Source organism: Lepidochelys kempii, chromosome 1, assembly GCF_965140285.1.
Source record: "Lepidochelys kempii isolate rLepKem1 chromosome 1, rLepKem1.hap1, whole genome shotgun sequence".
Classification (NCBI taxonomy): domain Eukaryota; kingdom Metazoa; phylum Chordata; order Testudines; family Cheloniidae; genus Lepidochelys; species Lepidochelys kempii.
In genome coordinates, this window is record NC_136380.1 from 349,204,384 (window position 1) to 349,226,020 (window position 21,637).

At 58.8% G+C, this 21,637-nt stretch overlaps 1 protein-coding gene across 3 annotated transcripts in view; it reads right to left on the reverse strand.

Annotated features, from left to right (window-relative positions):
• Positions 1 to 920: 920 nt before the first annotated feature.
• CCDC136 (coiled-coil domain containing 136) overlaps positions 921 to 21,637 on the reverse strand; it is a 38,929-nt gene continuing 18,212 nt past the window's right edge. For 2 of the 3 annotated variants that reach the window (XM_073328961.2, XM_073328959.2), the window contains 5 exons: positions 7,951 to 8,277; positions 5,833 to 5,950; positions 5,144 to 5,405; positions 4,910 to 5,053; positions 921 to 2,820 (listed from right to left, as the gene is read on the reverse strand). In XM_073328961.2, the coding sequence (XP_073185062.1) occupies positions 2,713 to 2,820; positions 4,910 to 5,053; positions 5,144 to 5,405; positions 5,833 to 5,950; positions 7,951 to 8,277 (959 nt within the window). In that variant the 3' untranslated portion in view covers positions 921 to 2,712. Of the gene's footprint in view, positions 2,821 to 4,104; positions 4,208 to 4,909; positions 5,054 to 5,143; positions 5,406 to 5,832; positions 5,951 to 7,950; positions 8,278 to 21,637 lie in introns of all 3 variants that reach the window. The other variant, XM_073328960.2, reaches the window with a different exon arrangement.

Consider the following 21,637-nt stretch of genomic DNA (forward strand, 5'->3'; position numbering starts at 1 on the left):
CCTCCGCAGAGGGGCGGTGCGGGTCAGAGCTCAGGGGAGGGGGCCTCGGGCTTGCAAGGGGCATTTCACCAGCCAGCCACCCTCTGCATCTGCAGCCCCAGCGGGGTCCCACCGAGCAGCCTCCGGCCGTGTGGGGGAGTAGAGAACCTAGACTCACACCAGCACTTCACAGCCCAGCTGACCTGGCCCAGATAGTCCCGATCCCCGGACCTCTGCCTGGCTCGCCGCCCTGAGGCCCTCGGGCTGCGGGCCGCACGCTCCCTGCAGTGCCCAGGGCAAGGGGGAGTGTCCTGGCTTGGGCTATGCTCAAGGCTCTTACAGTGCGTGGGGGGCAAACTGGTCCAGGCCTGGCCCTGAGCCTGCTCACGAGGGTGCTGGACAGGGACAGGCTGGGCTAGAAACCTGGAGCTAAGAAGAGCAGCTGGGGAGCGCTCTGGCTCCTGCCTGAGCTGGCTCTGGGGAGAAGCTGGAGCCCCATTTCTCCAGCCTGGCGTTCTCTCCACCGTCACGGAGCAGCGATGCAGATGTGCCATCAGCTAGCCCCGAGGAGAGCACCCCTGTGCAGTCACAGCGGGGCCCAGCAACCCCCGCAGCCAGGAGCTCCTTCTGGGCTTGGCTTTATGCTGCCTCGGAAGGTGCCCATCCCCACAGCATCTGGGCCATTCTGGACAGGGCCCAGGGTTGCAGCTGGGGGAAATTTCCCATCGACTTCCCCAGAGCAGGATCCTGACCATGGCTTCAGAGCAGGCAGCGGCTCCCCTCAGGTCTGTCTCCCAGCACAGGCTGGGCCAGCCCCCTTTGGTGTCCCCAGAAGTAGGGCCTGCTCAGGCCGGGTTCTTGCTCTACCCCGGGCGCAACCTGTGAGTCTGGCTCAGCCCCCGCCCAGCACGAGGCAACTCCCAGGACAGATCCAGGCTCCGTGGATTTAGAAAGTTCTTTTACCAAGTTACAACATTCAACAACCACAAAGAGAGGGAGCCCCCAAGCACGCGAGTGGGGGGGGCAGCTGCAGCTCCAGTTGGAGAGCAGGGACGCAGGGCTGGGCGGGGACAGACCAGAACAGGAGCCGGCCATGGGGCCAGGTCAGCCTCCCGCAGCCCAAATGCAGGCACTTCCAGAATACATGCCCAGGGAAAGGTGTCAAGCTTTGGGGCCATTTTGAAGCCCCCATGAGAGCCCCTTTCTCTTCAACGGCCCCCTCCCTGCCCGTCCATGCTGACCGGTCATGAGCAGTCGTGATACCAGTGAGCTTGCAAACGCCACCCACACAGCCCTGGGGCCAGCGCCCACGGCTTGCATGCCGAGGGCAGAAGAAAGGGGTGCACTAACATTGAAATGAGGTGACGGGGGAAGGTTTGTAGCAGGGGCCCTCGGGCAAAGGGGTTACAGCAAGATGCAATGCCCGGGTGGAGACGAGGGAACCATGAGGACTCCCGCTTTAAAAATAAATAACTCTCTCTCCCTAGGGACTGTCTGGCACCTGGGTCTTCCCTGCTGAATGGCACCGAGACAGTCAAACCTTCCCAGACATGGAGCACAAGTGTAAAGACAGATTTTAAATATTGCCAACTAAAAACCCTGGCCCAGGCTTGCCCGCTGCTTCAAGCACCACGTGACCTCCTTGGTTTTCAATTTATTGCAGTGGATCACGCCGAGCGCCGGGCCAGCAGGGGGCAGGGTTCTGGTGGGTGGGGCGGGGAGCATTGGGTATTGGTCTCTAGCACCCCCCTCGGGCTGACCTGGAGAGGAGCCAATGTGTTCTGGAGAGGGGAGTGGGGAGGAAGAGGTGGGCGCAAGTTCGGAAGGACTGGGCTTCGGTGGAGGTGTAGGGTGGAGACCTGGCACAGTCCCTGGCAGAAGGGGGGGTGGCAGGCTGGTGCCCATCCTCCCTACCCCGGCCAAAGCCTATCCTGCCACTCCCAGGCTGTCGGCAGCTTGTCCGAGGTAACAATGCTCCATGGCAGTGGCCACATAGGGGCACCGAGAACCAGGCAACGTGAACCTCCCCTGGCGGGGCACACAGAGGGGCTCCCGGCGCAGCTGGGCTGGCCTGGCTGGGAACCAGACTCGCGTTGGAAATGGCGCCAATCAGCAGAGACTGGACCAGAGCCCTGGCTGGGGTTCCCTTGGGATCCCAGCTCCCCCATGGCAGGGCGGGGGCTGGGATGGCAGGGGAGCAGTGTGGGTCAGGGCGGGGGCTGGGATGGAAGGGGCAGGACGGGGGCTGGGGCTCCACTGGAACAGGTTCTGTTTGGGGAGTCGATGGCAGGGATCCCTTGTACCCCCCACCTCCCCACTAGTTGGTGCTATGATCCAATGGGACCGGACCCAGCTCAGAGGGGGGAGCACCAGGGATGGCTGAGGCTGCTTTCCAGGGAGCCCCTCACTCTCCCCCGGGGCCTGCAGCCCACCCCCTCCCTATCCCAGCCACCCCGCACATCCACGCACCCACCAGAGCAGCATCCTGGGCTGACCTGCAGGAGGCTGGAGTCTCCCTTCCCTGCCCCACAGACGCAGTGTCCCTGACCCTGAGCCCCGATGCAGTAACGAGGGGGCAGATGCTGCCATGGCGTGACTGACCGGGGGGGGGTGACCTCCATGCACTGAGGGGGGCTGGAGCAAGGGTCTCCAGCCCTCCCAGTGGCAGCAGGCCATGGGGGGTAAGGGGCGGATCTCGCTTGCGTGTGTGGCATGGCCCGGGCGCAGCGCTCCTCAGGCTGGCATGGAGCTGGCGCAGGACCGCTTCAGGCAGGGGTACAGAAGCAAGGCAACCGCAGCTACCGCAAAGAGGATGATGGGCTTCAGCCCCCCGGCCGGGACCTGTGGGAGGAGATGTGGGGGAGGTCAGTGCTGTGCCCCGCAGCCTTCCAGCGCCTCCAGGGAGCCCAGGCTGCTCAGCGGCTGCAGGGTGGGGGCCAGGCTGGGAGGCAGCTGGAGCCTGGGGGGGCGGGTTCTCCTGGAGCCCCCATTCCAAACGCGCGCGTGGCCGAGCTGCAGGGTGATGCCAGCAGGAGCGGACCCCGGCAAGCAGGGAGCGGTGAGCACCTCGGACCGGGAGTTCACCAGCCGCCCTGCGGAGCTACTGGCTAGCTGCTAACAGCTGGGTGGGGGGCAGCCTTCCCCAGGGGAGCACGGAGAGATGGGGTCCCTTGCTCTCACACACTCCCTCTCTGGGGGGACCCTGGGCTCAGACCCAGTGGGCCTCAATCTCCCAGGGCCACTCCCCCGTCTTGTTTCCCATGGCCCCAGTGATGGGGCGCCCGCCCCTCCCCTCGCCTAGCCCGCTGGTTCCCACCCTCTGGGGGGCCAAACGTTGTCCCACGATTCTTGGCGGCCACAAAGGATTGCGGGATTTGAGTCCTGGGAAAAAACCATGGGCAGCTGGGGGATGCTGTGAGGGGGTGGGGGGATGGTGAGGGGTCTGAGGCATGCAGGGGGCTGGCTGCTTAGCAGGGGGGGTTGTGCTGCGCTCCTCGCCCCGCAATGGGCACTCAGAGGGCTTTGCCCGGAGATCCCAAAGCCTCTCACCAGGGCAGGGACCTGGTGCTGCAGCCCGATTGTGGGGAACACACCGGGGCTCTGGCCGAGGAGGCAGTGGAGATGGGGCTATGCCCCAGTGCTGAGGGCATCATACCTCATTACTGATGCCCCTCAAATCCTCTGCCGGTGCACAGTGCCCCCTGCTGGCCACCTGGGGCGCAGGCCCTGCCACTGGGCTCAGAGGGGCAGGAAGGGCCTGGTGTGACAGCAGGGGAAGGGAGATGGTTGCCCCAGCGCCATCCTCCCACACACACACAGGGGCACTTGTTGCCCTCAGCAGTGGGGACGAGGTGGCATGTCTTTAGCGTATCTGACCTTTGAGGCACCAGCCCCTTTCCCAAGAGGGCATGCCCCTCCCCAGCACTGTCTCTGGCTGGCGGGCCGGAGCAAGCGCCTGGGGAGAGGGAGAGCAGAAGGGTGGATGAGGGGAGAGGCGAGGGGCAGGGATCGGAGGGCAGGTGCTGGAGGCTCAAAGCAGCGGCGGGACTGGGAGCAGCCTGCCATGCACGGGGAGAGCCAAGCAGGGGCCTGGGCCAGGCCGCGGGAACGGGGAGATACCAGTACCTGATCCGCATTAGGAAGAGGTCTCGGCCCACCAGCACCAGAGCAGAGCCACTATAACAACCAGTCCTATGAGGGGGAGGGAGATCTCGGGGGCAGGGTGGCTCTATGGGGGGAGAGCAGGGAATGGAATGGGGCGGCAGCCACAGGCCAGGGGGTGGGGGTGGATGGAGATGAGAAGGGAGAGAAAAGAGAGATTAAATCACAGGCTGCTTGGCCTTGTCTCGGTGTCACCCTAGCCCTGCCCCAGCGGGCTCTCAAAGCTGGGGAGGGGGCGGCTCCTGCTGGGGGGCTGAGCCACGGGAGGGGGCGCTGGGGTGGGCTCGTGGGTCAGGCTGGGCCGCGGGTGGGGGCTCCCTGGCTGAGTGTCCTTGGCCCAGTGTGCACCAGGTCAAGCCCCAGCTCCAGCGGCTATTGACCAGCCCCGGGCTCAAACCGTCGCCGTCCAGGTCCAGGCAGCTTCTGTGCCCGGCTGGTAGCTCCCCCCAGCACTGGGCGCTGCTTCCTGCATGCCACTGGCTGAGACCCCCCTATCGCCCCCACTCAGGCTCCCCACTGGCTCCCTGGAGCAGCGTCCCCCTCTGCCTCAGCGGCTCCAGCCAAGAACGGGGTCTGTGGGAAAGTGGCGGGCACCCGCGAGGCGGCAGCTTGGCACAGCCATCGCCCACAAGCCCCATCCCTTGTGGGAGCGTGGCACAGTCAGCACCCACTGGGCACCCCCCACGGCAGCGTGGCAGCGTCGTTACCCACGCCTGTCACCTGCGGCGCCCCTGCCCGCGGCCGTGTGGCACCCCCGGGGCACACCTACCCGCCCGTCAGCGGGGACGGTGCCGTTGAGTCTCTGGATTTCCGCCCGGCACAGCCGCAGCTCCTCCTGCAGCTGCTGGCGCTCCTGCTGGATGGCCTGATACTGCCGCTGCAGCTCCCGCAGCTCGGTCTGCATGTCCTCACACTGCAGGGGCAGGGAGAGGGGCATGAGCAGCCCCTGGGGAGCCCCTCCCCTGCCCTGCAGCTCCCGCCCGGGCAGGGCCAGGGTGAGTACCTTGCTCTGGGCCAGCTGCACCTTCTCCTCCTCGCTCTGCAGCTTGAAGCGCAGGCTCAGCTCGGAGTCGTCCTCCTCGTCCTGGCTCAGGGGCTCCTTGGGGCTGGGGGCGCTGATGGTTCTCGTGTTGTCCACCATCTTGAAGGAGACGCTGCCGCTCAGGCGGGGGCTGGCGCGCCGGGGAGAGAGGGTCCGGCGCACCGGGGCATGGATCACTTCCGAGTCCGTCGACTTGTGAGACTCTTCCGACCTGCTCCTGGATCTGCAACGGGAGCCCGCAGCCCCGGGCAGAGACTGCAGAGCCGCTCCTGGCCCACCTGGCCCCCATGGGGAGGAGGCGCCTGGCCCAGCCAAGGGCAGAAGCCTCCCGGCCCAGCCCAGCCAGCGAGAGGTGGCCTGGCCCAGCTCAGCCCAGCTCAGCTCCGCTCCAACAGCCCAGCCAGCGGGAGGTGGCCTGGCCTAGCCCAGTTCAGAACTAACCAGTCCAGCCCAGCACAGCCCTGCCCCAGCTCAGCTCCGACGACCCAGCCAGGGGCCTGCCCACCTGCTCACAGATCCCCTGAAGATTCTGGTTCAAGCCCCAGCTGCCAGAGGGGACAGGAGGCAGGTCCTGAGCCCAGCTGCCACCTGGGGTCTGAGGCTGGGCTCCCCGGCCTGCCCCACCCTGTTGACCCTTCCAGCCCCCTTACCTGTACTTCTGGGCTTCCAGGTTCTCCAGATGGTGCACCATGATCTTGTTGCTCTCTTGCAGGGTCTGGTACTCCTCTGTCAGGTCCCGGTACTGCTCCCGCAGGGACAGCAGCTCCTCTGGAAACACACAGGCTGCAATGGGGCACAGCCCGCAACAGGGCTGCCACCTCACAGGAGACCTTCACCCCCACACTGCCCCCTACAGCCCCCGCCTCACAGGAGACCCACACCCCCACATTGTCATGGAGTGTTGGGGAGTCCAGGCCCTGTACCCCGCTTCCTGGGATTCACTGAGACTCTCAGCCAGCCAGTAAAACAGAAGGTTTATTGGACAACAGGAACACAGTCCAAAACAGAGCTTGTGGGTACCCCCAGGACCCCTCAGTCAAGTCCTTCTGGGGGAGCAGGGAGCTTAGACCCCAGCCCTGGGGTTCCCTGCGTTCCTCCACCCAGCCCCAAACTGAAACTAACCCCCCCCAGCAGGCTCCCTTCTGCAGCCTCTGTTCACATTCCTGGGCAGAGGTCCCCCTCCCTCTCCTGGCTCAGGTGACAGGCTCTCAGGTCTTCCATCCCCAGGGCACATTCCCAGGTCAACACTCCCTTCTCCCTGCTGCGTCACATGGTCACACCCTCCCCCCAGCCTCTGCCTCACAGGAGACCCACACACCACAGTGCCCCCCATGACCACCACCTCCACAGCTCCCTGGGGCTGCTTTCCAAGCACCCATTCCATTCCAATGCCACCAGTCTGGGGCTGCGCCTGGCTCAGCCCTGGGGCTGGGGGTTCCTACCCACCACCACCTCCCTGCTACCAGTTCCCACCCACGCGGCACAGCTGGGAACCAACCGCTGGGAGCAGAATCCACCTGGGTGCAGACAAGGGGAGGACACCGGGGCTGTGCACGACACCCCCAGCACCATGCTGACAGACGGGAGCCTGCCCCATTCTGGACTACCCACCCCACCCGCTGCAGCACAGAGCCCCCTAGTGCTGCCCTACCCAGCTCGTTACAGCCCAGTGCCCCGGGACAAAGTGGGAATTTTCTTAATGTTTTGTATGACTACAGAGTGCCTCGGTTTCCCCTATGTGTTGCACAAATATCTAGGGCTAGGTGGTGGGACAAGGGTGTGTGATTGTTGCACAGACCCCTAGGAGGCAGGTGTGACTGCCAGATGGCTGCCTGCGCACAGACGAAGCCAGGGCCCATCCTCTGCAGGTGTTGGAGAACAAAGAGAGGTGGAGGCCAGGTGCCTGGCTTGCTGGGAAAGAGACAAAGGAAGGAGGAGGGACAATGGGGCATGACTGAGGGTGGGCTGTTGGAGGCTAGTCAGTCTCCAGGTTTGGGACTCAAGGGGAGAGCTCAGGGCTCTGGTCCCCGCAAGCTGGACTTTGCTGTAACTTCCTGCTTTCTGTGCTAACAAGCTCTGTTCTACGCTGTGTTCCCGACCACTAATAAACCTCCTGCGTCTCACACTGGCTGGGAGTCACTGCTGGCTGCAGAGTTGGGGTGCATGGCCCCATTGGGGGTGTGTGAGGCTTCCCCAGGCATCCCAGCCAGGTGGACTCACTGTGGGGAGCATGGATGGGGGGGACTGAACGCTCCAAGGTCAGACCCAGGAGACGCTGTACCCAAGGGGAAAAAGAAAAGGAGGACTTGTGGCACCTTAGAGACTAACCAATTTATTTGAGCATAAGCTTTCGTGAGCTCAAATAAATTGGTTAGTCTCTAAGGTGCCACAAGTCCTCCTTTTCTTTTTGCGAATAAAGACTAACACGGCTGTTACTCTGAAACCTGTACCCCAGGGGGATTGCCCTGGTGAGAGCACGCCCTGAGGGGTGTCACACTGCCCCCAGGGTCCTGTCGGGCCCCCCCTGAGAGTGGTGACAGAGCCCCAAGCCTGGGCACCCGTGACAGCCCCCTAGCGCCACGCTCGGGTATTGGGGTCAGCACTGACTGCCAGGGGAGAGCGCCCCCTGCTGAGCCCCCCACTTCCTGCAGCACAGTGCCCCCTAGTGCCTCACTGAGACCAGCACTTACTGCTGGGGGAGAGCATCCCCTGTTGAGCCCACCCCCACCCCACTCCCCACAGCTGAGTGGGGATCCCAGGGGCAATACCTTGGAGCACAGCCAGCTTGTCAGCGGGGCCCTCAGCCCGGGCCTGGCCGCTGGCCTTCATCGTGATCTCGGCGCGCAGGGTGGTGATCTCCGTCTCATACTCCTCGCGGACCCGCTGGAAGCGCTGCAGCTCGGCCTGCAGCCGGCACAGCTGCTCCTGCAGGGCGGCGATCTCGTTCTCGTGGATGGCAGCCACCTCCTCCGCCTCCAGCCGCAGGCCGTGGATCTCTTCGTTGGCCTCCTGCAGCTCCCGCTCCGCCTGCTCCAGCTCCGACTCCTTCATATCCTGCAGGGTGCTGAACTCGTCCTTCAGCGTGCGCATCTGAGCTGTGGGGGGAGAGGCGGGGTGAGGGCCTGGCGCCAGAGCACCATGGCTGCCCCGTCGCCTGTCCAGTGCCTTCTGGCCAGGGGACTGCAGCGAGGGATGCGTTCGAGAGCCAGAATGATCCCAAAGCACCCGCCAGCCTGCATGCACTAGGATCACTTCACCCACCACTGAAATGCAGCCACCTCTGGGGTGGGACGTGGCACTTTGGGACAGGAAGTAAGGTATAACCACATAGCCAATTGAATCTCTGGGCAGTGGATCCGGGCAGGCAGGATGAAAAAAGGCGAATGGCGCATCCCACCCAGTCCCCACAGAACAGCCAGGCCCCCCAAGAGACACCTCCCACCTGAGGATGCCTGGCCCCAACCTGCAACAATGCCAAACGGCTTTGCCTCCCAGCCCATCTGCTGGCTGCCACAGGACCTTCTGCTGGCCTGCTCCAGCACCACCTCTGGGCTGGCTCCTGGTCCTGCCCCAGGAGCCTAATCCCTGGCCAACCCACCTGCCCTCCGCTGGGGCCTGCTCCGACCACCAGGCCAGGAACGGACAAGCAGGGAGGAGCGGTGCCTGGAGAGCACCCACTGGGTGGGCGCAGGGGGAGGGAAGTGGGTGGAATGAGGAGCACAAGCCGGGGGGGCGGTCCTGGGGACAGTGGGGTTGGGGAGGCAGTGGGGGAGCGCCTGGGGGAGCTGCGGGGGGGGGGGGTGGATATAGGCCAGGCAGGCTGTGGAGGCAAAGAGCTGGGAGTGTGGAGCAGGGGAACCATGGCATGAGAGTGGTGAGGGAACCGTGGGGTATGCCTTTGGGAGTGGGGGGAGGGGGTGTGTAGGGGTGAAGAGAGCCATGCTGGGGATGACAGTTTGGGGGTGGTTGGGAGGGGCGAATCCTGGCAGGTGCAGGGCGGATCCCTTGGGAGCAGGGGTGATTGGGGGAAGTTGGGGTGTGGCTGGGTGGGAGCAGGGAGTACCCCCTGGAAGGCTGACCTTTGGGTTACGGTCCCCTGAGTGAGTGGTCCCTGGGGGGTGAGCTGGGGGGTGGAGACCCTGGGTGAGGGTGCCAGGTGGGGGTCCCCGAGCAAGGGTTGTCAGGGAGGCTTGTCTCACGGGGGGATTCCCGGGGCAGGGCCTGCTAGGCAGGAGAGTGCCAGGGAGGTAGTTGCTGGGGTGGGAAGGTCCCCGGGAAGGGTAGTTGCCTGATGATTACTGGACCGGGGGCGGGGGCTCCCTGAGAGGCAGTTTCTGGGTGGGTGGTCCCTGGGAGGCAGGTACCTGTGGGTTGGTTGCCAGGCGGTTGCCAGGCAGGGGGTCCCTGGGGGGTAGGTCCTAAGGGGGGCTTGTTTCTGGGTGCGGTGGTCCCCAAGGGGTGGTTGCTGTGCAATTACCAGGGGGTACCCGGGGTGGGGGAGGCCAGTTGCTGGGCAGTGAGTCCCCAAGGCGGTTGCCAGGTGGGGACTCCATGGGGGGCAGTTGCTGGGGAGTGGTGCCCAGAAGGTGGTTGCCATGCAAGGGGTTTCTGGTGGGTAGTTGTCGGGCAGGAGCTCCCTGGGGGATGGTTGCCAGGCGGAGGGGACCCGGGGGGATGGGTGTCAGGTGGGGAGGACCTGGGGCGGGGATTGCTGGTGGCGCTCCCTGGGAAGTGGCTGCTGGCAGGGGATTCCTAGGGGGCAGTTGCCAGGGAGATCCCTTGGGGGTAGTTGCTGGGGGACCCCTAGAGGGCGGTTGCTGAGTGGGGGATCCTTGGGGGTGATTGCTGGGCAGGGAGTCCGCAGGGGGCAGTTGCCAGGTGGGGGGTCCCCAAGGGGTGATTTCTGGCTGGGGATCCCTGAAGGGCAGTTGCTGGAGGGTTCCAGGGGGGTGGTTGCTGGGTGTGGGGGACCCCTGGGGGTGATTGGCAGGCAGAGGTTCCCAGGGGGCAGTTCGACTGGGGGGGTTTCTGGGGTGTGGTTGCTGGAGGTGGGGTATCCCTGGTGCAGTTGCTGGGGCGTGTCTCTGGGGGGCAGTTGCCAGGGTGCCCTGGGGGAGGTTGCCAGGGGAGATCCTCAGGGGGCAGTTGCTGCAGGAGCTCCTGGGGGGTGGCTGGGAGGGCCCCTGGGGGCAGTTGCCAGGGTGATCTCCAGGGGGCAGTTCCTAGGGGGTCCCCTGGGGGCCAATTTCCAGGGAGGGTCCCAGGGAGTGGTTTCTGGGGGGATCCCCAAGGGGTGGTTGCCAGGGAGCTTGCCAGGGGGCAGTTGTTGGGGGGTCCCCAGGGGGCGGTCACCGGGAGGTTCTGGGGGGCAGTTGCCGGGAGGTGGTTGCTGGGGGGGTCCCTAGGCTGTGGTTGCCAGGGGGTCCCCAAGCCAGTTCCCAGGGGGCGGTTGCCGGGGAGTCCCCAGGGGGCGGTTGTTGAGAGGTCCCCAGGCCGGTTTCCAGGGGGTGGTTGTTGAGGGGTCCCCAGGCTGATAGCCGGGGGTGGTTGCCGGGGGGGTCCCCGGGCTGGTTGAAGGGGGGTCCCCGGGCCGGTTGCTGGGGGGCGGTCCCTGGGCCGGTTGCTGGGGGGTCCCCGGGCCGGTTGCCGGGGGGCGGTTGCCGGGGGGTCCCCGGGCCGGTTGCCGGGGGGCGGTCTCCGGGCCGGTTGCTGGGGGGCGATTGCCGGGGGGTCCCGGGCCGGTTGCTGGGGGGCGGTCCCCGGGCCGGTTGCTGGGGGGCGGTCTCCGGGCCGGTTGCCGGGGGGCGGTCTCCGGGCCGGTTGCTGGGGGGCGATTGCCGGGGGGTCCCGGGCCGGTTGCTGGGGGGCGGTCCCCGGGCCGGTTGCTGGGGGGCGGTCTCCGGGCCGGTTGCCGGGGGGCGGTTGCCGGGGGGTCCCCGGGCCGGCGGCACTCACTGCCCACGGAGGTGGAGGGCGTGAGCTCCATGGCTGCCTCCCCTGGCTCCAGGCCGGGCTGGCCCCTGCGCGCAGCCCGGGCGACCCCGCGCGGTTCCAGCTGCTCCGGCCCGGCCTGCGGCTCGCGCCCTCTGCTGGCGGGGCCAGGCCCAGGGACCGGCAGGGCCGGGGCCTTCCCCTCTGCCCCACCAGTGCACCCCCTGCCTGCTGCCCCCAGGGCCCAGTGCGACCCCCCCCATGGGCCCCAGCGTGGCACGGCCCCCGTGGGCTACGGGCCCCAGCGTGGCACGGCCCCCGTGGGCTACGGGCCCCAGCGTAGCACGGCCCCTGTGGGCTACAGGCCACAGTGCAGCACGGCCCCCGTGGGCTACAAGCCACAGCATAGCACAGCCCCCGTGGGCTATGGGCCCCAGTACAGCACGGCCCCCATGGGCTACAGGCCCCAGAGTGGCACGGCCCCCGTGGGCTACAAGCCCCAGCGTAGCACGGCCCCCGTGGGCTACGGGCCCCAGTACAGCATGGCCCCCATGGGCAACAAGCCCCAGCTTAGCACGGCCCCCGTGGGCTATGGGCCCCAGTACAGCACGGCCCCCATGGGCTACAAGCCCCAGCGTAGCACGGCCCCCATGGGCTACAGGCCGCAGTGCAGCACGGCCCCCATGGGCTACAAGCCACAGCGTGGCACAGCCCCCGTGGGCTATGGGCCCCAGTACGGCATGGCCCCCGTGCACTACAAGCCCCAGCGTAGCACGGCCCCCGTGGGCTTTGGGCCCCAGTATGGCATGGCCCCCGTGCACTACAAGCCCCAGCGTAGCACGGCCCCCGTGGGCTTTGGGCCCCAGTATGGCATGGCCCCTGTGGGCTACAAGCCCCAGCGTAGCATGGCCCCTGTGGGCTTTGGGCCCCAGTATGGCATGTACCCTGTGGGCTACAAGCCTCAGCGTGGCATGGCCCCTGTGGGCTTTGGGCCCCAGTACGGCATGTACCCTGTGGACTACAAGCCCCAGAGTGGCACGGCCCCCATGGGCTACAGGCCCCAGCATGGCACCACCTCCTTGGACTACAAGCCCCAGGTGGCACTGCCCCCATGGGCTACAAGCCCCAGCATGGCACTGCCCCCATGGGCTACAAGCCCCAGCATAGCACTGCCCCCATGGGCTACAAGCCCCAGCATAGCACTGCCTCCTTGGGCTACAGGGCCTGGCTGGTGCCCCACGCAGCTTCTCATGGACTCTCAGGACAGCAGGGACCATCTAGTCAGCCCCTCAACCCCTGCTCCTTACTGGGCTCCCCTGGGCTGAGACACTGAGCTCCCCAAATCTTCATTCATAAGCTTCAAGTTACAGAGAATCCATCATTTACTCTAGTTCAAACCAGCAAGTGCCCTGTGCCCCATGCTGCATGGGGCCAGCTGTAGGACACACACAACCTGCTGGCTCTTGGTGTGACCTGGGGCAGGTTTGATCCCTGGAAGCCTATAGGGTTTGGGTCCTGGCTCCCCACCCAGGGCACCAGAGCATTGTCACTGGCAGGCCCCGAGGACGGGAGGCAGGAGCTTGCTTAGATCATCAGAGCCTGAGTGTGTTCAGATGACAAGTTTGGTTGATAAAGACGGGATGCTGGCAGGCCAGATGCCAGCTCATGCCATGGTCCCCTTGTCTCAGCTGGACACTGACAAGCTCAGTATTAGAACGGTAAGAATGTGTTGAGTGTTTAACCTTGATGGCCAGTTGTGACTTGCTGCTGATATTAATCCCACCTGTAACATCTATGTCCCGTATTGTATGGTAATATTTGAGCAGTTGTGTTGTGAGCCTCTGTGACTGTAAATCACCAGCCAGGAGAGAGACTCGTGGGAAGGGCTGATCTCCAGCAGAAGGTGTCACGCCCTGCCCAGCAGGAAAGGTCCATGGATACCAGACAGACTATTGTGGGACAGGAATTTCCCTACACACCATCAGCAACAGGTTCTGCTCTCCTCCCAGTGGAGAAGAGTCAGGCAAGTGGACTCCTCCCATCAGCTGAGTTTGCAGCTCAGAGCATGTGGCAGGAAGGGGATAAAAACCACAAGCCAAAAGGACCTGGTGTGTATCTCTATGATGCTTGGACTCTGGGGGGACGCGGGGGGAAGGTGTTTGTAGGAATAAACAAGAGATCACCAGTGCTTAGCCTGGGTTAACCCTGAAGGACATGCAGAGCTTGCTTATTACAGAAACGTCTAGTACTTTGTGAAACTTAAGACTGGAACTCATTTGTGTATCTATGGTTACCTGCTTTAACCTGGTACATAACTCTCTGGTTTCCTTTTCCCATCTTTTGCTAGTTTATTATAAGATTGGCAACAAGCATTGTCTTTGGTGTGAGATTTAAGGTGCAATTGACCTCGGGCAAGTGACTTGTCTTTTGGGACTGGCAGTAACCTGAATATTGCTGTGATTCTTGGTGCAAGGGACCATCTCTCACAAAGGCAGGCTCCCCTGGGTGGCGAGACAGTTTAGAGCACCCAAGGGGACTGTCTGTGACTCCATGGTAAGGCTGTGGAGTTTACACTTGATAATTGGTTGGTGAAACTGAAGTACAGAACTCTCAGCCAGTTTGGGGTTTGTGCCCCAGTTCCTAAGAGTCTGCCCTGAGGTTGCTAAGTATCAGAGGGGTAGCCGTGTTAGTCTGTATCCACAAAAACGAGTCCGGTGGCACCTTAAAGACTAACAGATTTATTTGGGCATAAGATTTTGTGGGTAAAAAACCCACTTCTTCAGTGGGGTTTTTTACCCACGAAAGCTTATGCCCAAATAAATCTGTTAGTCTTTTGTGATGTTATTGACATGACCTGTGACCGTATAGGTCACTGCTGCAACCACTGTTATATATTTGCAGCAAATATTGTACAGAGGTTGTTGTGTGAGGTGTCTATGGAGAGGTTAGGGTTGGCTGGGTAGGATTATGCTGTCTGTATGGGTCTATCGTTGTTGTGGTTGAAGTGATGAACATTGGCTATGTACTTGTATCTCAATGTGCTTGATTCTAAGTAGCCTCAGTGAAGCATTTGGTCAGCTTCTTGAGAAGGGACTATTCTCCGTAAGTGCTCAAACAAGAAACACTTAACTGACAATGGACTTTAGGAGACAGCAGTCCACATCTGAGCTTTCCTGGGAATGTTCAAACTAACATGTAAACAATGGCATCCGCCTTCAAAGAACTGTCATGCATGGACATGTGACTTGCCCATGTGACTCCAGGCTCCATCTTGCTGCTGTGATTTCCACAGTAAGAATGGAGGGGTGTCCTTCCACATGGCAAGAGACTATAAAAGGCAGCTGCATCTCCTCCATCTTGTCTTCAATCCTGCTTCTGACCTCTGCTACGAAATGAACTTTAACCAATTTTAGCTCTCATCTATATTTCTTTCTTTTTATGAATAAACCTTTACATTTGAGATTCTAAAGGATTGGCAACAGTGTGATTTGTGGGTAAGATCTGATTTGTATATTGACCTGGGTCTGGGGCTTGGTCCTTTGGAATGGGGAGAATCTTTTTCTTTTCCTGGGGTGTGACGTTGCACTCTATATGATTTTATAAAAATATGCTAATGAGTGTGAATATAATGTAACTGGAATAGGCTTCATGCAAAAGGTCTCTTGTAAGGTATCATTACAAAGCTTATAATCTACTGAGTGTGGTCCTCCTATTTGTATAAATGTATCACTCTTGTATCTGAAACTAGAAATATGAAATATAACTCTGAGGTCCTATTGTAGTTATGCAAAGTGTGGGCCATTAATGGTGGTTTGGAATCTTAATGGCTCCCATTAACCAGGACTTTGTGACTTTGTCCTCACCCATAACTATTTCACATTTGGGGACAAATGTATACCTTTAAATCACCTTTAAGTACCCGCATGGCCCCACAGTATGCCAACATTTTTATGGCTGACTTAGAACAACGCTTCCACAGCTGTCGTCCCCTAATGCCCCTACTCTACTTGCGCTACATTGATGACATCATCATCTGGACCCATGGCAAAGAAGCCCTTGAGGAATTCCACCATGATTTCAACAATTTCCATCCCACCATCAACCTCAGCCTGGACCAGTCCACACAAGAGATCCACTTCCTGGACACTACGGTGCTCATAAGCGATGGTCACATAAACACCACCCTATACCGGAAACCTACTGACCGCTATACTTATCTACATGCCTCCAGCTTTCATCCAGACCACACCACACAATCCATCGTCTACAGCCAAGCTCTACGAGATAACTGCATTTGCTCCAACCCCTCAGACAGAGACAAACACCTACAAAATCTCTATCAAGCATTCTTACAACTACAATACCCACCTGCTGAAGTGAAGAAACAGACTGACAGAGCCAGAAGAGTACCCAGAAGTCACCTACTCCAGGAAAGGCTCAACAAAGAAAATAACAGAACGCCACTAGCCGTCACCTTCAGCCCCCAACTAAAACCTCTCCAACGCATCATCAAGGATCTACAACCTATCCTGAAGGACGATCCCTCACTCTCACAAATCTTGGGAGATATGCCAGTCCTTGCTTACACACAGCCCCCCAACCTGAAGCAAATACTCACCAGCAACCACACACCACACAACAGAACCACTAACCCAGGAACCTATCCTTGCAACAAAGCCCGTTGCCAACTGTGTCCACGTATCTATTTAGGGGACACCATCACAGGGCCTAATCACATCAGCCACACTATCAGAGGCTCGTTCACCTGCACATCCACCAATGTGATAGATGCCATCATGTGCCAGCAATGCCCCTCTGCCATGTACATTGGCCAAACTGGACAGTCTCTACGTAAAAGAATAAATGGACATAAATCAGATGTCAAGAATAATAACATTCATAAACCAGTCGGAGAACACTTCAATCTCTCTGGTCACTCGATTACAGACCTAAAAGTGGCAATTCTTCAACAAAAATACTTCAGAAACAGACTCCAACGAGAGACTGCTGAATTGGAACGTATTTGCAAACTGGACACCATTAAATTAGGCTTGAATAAAGACTGGGAGTGGACAGGCCATTACACAAAGTAAAACTATTTCCCCATGTTTATTTCCCCCACACACACTGTTCCTCACATGTTCTTGTCAACTGCTGGAAATGGCCCATCTTGATTATCACTACAAAAGGTTTTTTTTCTCTCCTGCTGGTAATAGCTCACCTTAACTGATCACTCTCGTTATAGTGTATATGGTAACACCCATTGTTTCATGTTCTCTGTGTATATATATATATATCTTCCTACTGTATTTTCCACTGCATGCATCCGATGAAGTGGGTTTTAATCCACGAAAGCTTATGCTCAAATAAATTTGTTAGTCTAGAAGGTGCCACAAGTACTCCTGTTCTTTTTGCGGATACAGGTTAACACGGCTGCTACTCTGAAATCTGTTTTACTTGTAAGTCTTCCTGTATACCTGTGTGCCGGCAAGTGAGTAATTAAGTCTTACAGTGACATGTAATCATGTCACCTGAACTGGACTCCATCTTTAACCTGGTGCTTTTCCACTGAGAAGGAGGGGTGGGAGACAAGAGGGACAAAGGATTCCCGCCTTATGCAAAAGATATATAAGTGGGTGACAAAGTGAGCAGCCATCATGAGAAATCCCCTAGCTACCACCTGAGCTGGAACAAGGTCTGTACCAGGGGAAAGGATTGCGCCCAGACTAGAAAGGTGTCCGGTCTGTGAAAGAAACTTATTGAAACATCTCTAAGGGTGAGATTTTATCTGTATTCAATTTTTATTACTGTACTAGACTTAGACTTGCATGTTTTATTTTATTTTGCTTGGTAATTCACTTTGTTCTATTACTACTTGGAACCACTTAAATCCTACTTTCTGTATTTAATAAAATCACTTTTTACTTATTAATTAACCCAGAGTATGTATTAATACTTGGGGGGGGGGATCAGCTGTGCATATCTCTCTATCAGTGTTCTAGAGGGCAAACAATTTATGAGTTTACCCTGTATAAGCTTTATAAAGGGTAAAACAGATTTATTTAGGGTTTGGACCCCATTGGGAGTTGGGCACCTGAGTGTCAAGGACAGGAACACTTCCTAAGCTGGTTTCAATTGAGCCTACAGCTGTTAGGGGATGTGGTTCAGACCTGGGTCTGGGTTTGCAGCAGGCTAGCGGGTCTGGCTCAAACCAGGCAGGGCACTGAAGTCCTAAGCTGACAGGGCAGGAAAGCACAAGCAGAAGTAGTCTGGTCACATCAGGTGGCAGTTCCCAAGGGGGTTTCTGTGATCCAACCCGTCACAGGATTGGCAACAGCGGGATTTGTGGGTAAGATCTGATTTGTATGTTGACCTGGGTCTGGGGCTTGGTCCTTTGGGATCAAGAGAACCGTTTTTCTTTTACTGGGATATTGGTTTTCATAACCATTCGTCCCCATAACAAGTGGCCCTGGTGATGATACTGGGAAACTGGAGTGTCTAAGGGAATTGCTTATGTGACTTGTGGTCAGCCGGTGGGGTAAAATCAAAGTCTTCTCTGTCTGTCTGGTTTGGTTTGCCTGGGTGTGCAAAGGAACCCCAGCCTTGGGCTGTGACTGCCCTGCTCTAAGCAATTTGTCCTGCATTGATACTCTCCGTTGGGTCCCGCCAAAGGCAGCCTCGTTACATCTCTACGGTGCTACTGGACTCCTCATGGTTTCTTCATCCTGAGATTGGGACTCACTGCTCAGTGACTGCAGGCAGCGTTACACAAGGTAATAGTGTTGTCAGGTCCTTAGACCTCTGTAAGGCATGTGACTTGCTACCTCAGGCCATTTTGATTAAGATACAACAGTGATATAAAATTCACCCGGCACATGTTCAGTGGATTAGAAGCCGGCTCACTGCTAGGTCTGAAAACATAACTGTCAATGCAGGTGTGTGTCTAGTGGGGTCCCGCAGGGATCGGTTCTGGGCCATTTTGCATTTTTATCAATGCCCTGGAAGAAACATGGTGCAGTTTGCAGGTGACACAAAGCCTGGGGCAGTGGGAAATGAATAAGAGGAGAGGTCACTGATTCAGCACGATCTGGATCGCTTGGTAAGCTGGGCACAAGCAAACAATATGCGTTTTAATACAGCCAAATGTAAAGTCACGCATCGAGGAACAAACAAGACAGGCCAGACTTACAGGATGGGGGTGGGACCAAATGGGAATTGTCTGTTGTATTTTTATGACCCTTTGTGACGGGTTGCACCAACCGCACACAGGAGAGGCAAGGGTTAACAAACTGTTCTGGGCCCAAGAGGCCATGCCCCTGTGGAGGGAGCATTAAAAAGGGAGCAGGTCAGCTCAGTTGAAGCTCACCGAGGAGCAGAGCAGCCAGGAAGCCACTGGGCTCCAAGCCACCAGGGTCACGCCTCCTAGCCGCGGAAAGCCATTTGACCGTGGGAACCGAAGGGGACAACCTGCTGTGGCCAGCAGAGGAGAATCTGGAGACTAATCAGAGGGAACACGAGAGGGACCCCACATCCCACCCCAAGACACCACCAGAAGGACGGGAATGAGGGTAGGAAGCGACACAGGGAATGCACGTGAGGGTGTCGGGACCTGAACCCTGTGGCAGGATCCACTGTTTCGAAGGGCTCCGGATCGGAACCCTGTGGAGTAGGGTGGGCCCGGATTCCCCTACCTTCCCCCACCACTAGACGACTCTACCCCCTGAACTATAGCCACTCGGTAAAGGGGCCTTTGGACTCTCACCGTGATATGGCACACCCCAGAGCATTGCCATTAGGCAGCGCTGTCAGCCCAGAGCACTCAACTAACCCCCGGAAACCCCTACGCATGCCTCAGTTTCCCATATATGCTACATGGTTACCCAGTGTGGGGAAAGGGACTGTTTGCTTTCAGGCCAGGCTGGAAGACATAGGCGTGCATGTCCCCCAGCTGTCTGAGCTGGATGGGTCATTAAAAAGGACTGGCCGAGGCTGACCTCATGTCAATGGAGGGTCCGAGAAGACAATGGCAAGCCCAATGGCCCAGACACTGGAAGCCCATGCCCCAGAAGTCCAGTAATCCCTGCGGAGTGACCAAGTCCCTCCCAACGGGCTGTCTCCGTGGGACTGGCTGAGCGGAGTTCCCGGTGCGAAACAGAAGGGCTGGAACCCCATAGCTTCAGTCTAGAAGGCGGGGAGGCTGCGTGGCCATCGCTGGAGAAAGAGCGAGACCCCGTAGAAGGGCTCGTCCTAGAGACTGTTCCAAAGCTGGGGGCGAAGCCCTGACCCAGGGGCTCTGAGACAGGGCGATTTTATCCTGGGAAGCGGAGACTCTGAAAGAGACTGAGGGGGTCACGGAGACAATCAGCTGAACACGTTGTGGCCAAAAGGGCTAATGCGATGCCTGGCTACATAAGCAGGAGTAGAAGGGAGGTTCTGTTACTTCTGTCTTGGGCACTGGGGCGACCGCGGCTGGGATTCAGTGTCTGGTTCTGGAGCCTACCCTTCAAGAAGGATGTTGGTAAATTGGAGCGGGGCCAGAGAAGGGGCAGGGAGGGATAGGTCAGTGGTTTGATCATTGGCCTGCTAAACCCAGGGTTGTGAGTTCAATCCTCAAGGGGGCCATTTAGGGATCTGGGGCAAAAATTGGGGATTGGTCCTGCTTTGAGCAGGGGGTCGGACGAGATGACCTCCTGAGGTCCCTTCCAGCCTGGATAGTCTATGATTCTAAGAGCCACAAGAAGGATGAAGGGATCAGAAAAGCAGCCTTACAGTGACAGCCTCAGAGAGCTCTATCTATCCAAAGCAACGGGCTGACTTGATCACGGTCCATAAGTACCCACAGGGGGGCAGAATCTGATAACAGAGGCTTTTCTGTCAAGCAGACAAAGGTCGAACAAGCTGCAGCGGCTGGAAGTTGACCTAGGCAAACTCGGGCTGGGAAGAAAGCGTCATTTTTAACAATGAGGGTAATTGACCTTTAGACCAATTCACCAGGGTCGTGGCCGATTCTTCATCACTAACCATTTCTGTATCCAGATTGCATGTTTTTCCGAAAGATCTTCCTTCTTTCAAACAGGAATTATTCAGGGGAGTCCTCTGGCCAGGGTTACACAGGAGATCAGAGCAGATCATCACAGGGCTCCCTATGTCCTTATGCTTAAGGCTATGATTTAGTTACGGGGTTTGCGGAAGTCACGGAATCCATGACTTCCAGCGACCTCCGTGACTTCAGCCTGCAGTGGTCGGGAGCTACAGGGTCCCCCGGGGGGCTGCTCGTGGGAGCAGGGAGCTGCAGGGTACCCCCACCACCTCTGGTACTCCCGGAGCTCCAAGCTGCTGCGGGTGGCAGGGAACCCCTAGCTCCTGGCCACCACAGGGGAACCCCGAGCTCCTGGCCACCGCAGGCCCCTGGAGCTGTGGGCGACGGGGGTACCCCACAGCTCCTGGCTGACACTGGAGATGGGAGCACCCCCAGCTCCCAGCCCCCACAGGCAGTGGGGGGACCCCCCGGAGCTGCGGGTGGCAGGGGTACCCCACAGCCCCCAGCTGCTGCAGGTGGTGTGGGCACCCACAGATCCCCATTTTATCACTGATGTTTTTAGCAAAAGTCACAGACAGGTCACGGTTTCTGTTAATTTTTCTTTTTGTCTGTGACCTGTCCGTGACTTTTACAAAAAATGTCCCTGACAAAATCTTAGCCTTACTTATGTTCTACAAATCTCTGCCTCACAGGGCCCGGGGGAGGTGTCAGAGAAGGGAGGGGGCTATTCTGAGCAGAGAAGCTTTTCGGTTACGGTTGTAACGATTCTACACCCAGGCAGGGCTTCGGCACACAGGGGTCCTCCTGGAAGCAGTGGGAATAACTGCTCCAAAAGCCCCACCTGCGGGGAGCTAAAGAAGAATCCCTGTCAGTTGCTAGCAGTATAGGGCCTATGAGACACACCTGAGCAGTTCTGATTCCACCCGGGAGAGCACAGAGGAGATGTGTGATTTCTGTACGGTGCTTAGCTCTGGTGGGAGACCAGCACTTCACCAGCAGAGGCTTTGCAGGCTGAGAAGGTTTGAGTTGCTCTGGGGAGGCAGCGCTGTGGAAAGTGACCACCCACCCCTGATTTCATGGTATCATCCCCAATTAGTTACGTTCAAAGCTGACTGCAAAAAGTTCCAACGGGATCTCACAGACCTGGGTGACTGGGCAAGGAAATGGAAAATAAAATTAACTTGTTGATAAATGCAAAGGGATGCACACTGGAAAACATAACCCTGACTATACAGAACGAGAGGGTCTAAGTTAGCTGTTAGCACTCGAGAGAGAGATCTTGGAGTCACTGTGGATAGTTCTCAGAAAACATCCACTCAATGGGCAGCGGCAGTCAGAAAACCGAACAGAGTGTTAGGAACCATTAGGAAAGGGACAGATAACACAGAAAATACTGTAATGCCACTGTATAAATCCATGGTACGCCCACAGCTTGAATACTGCGTGCAGCCCTGGTTGCCCCATCGCAGAGAAGATCCATTGGA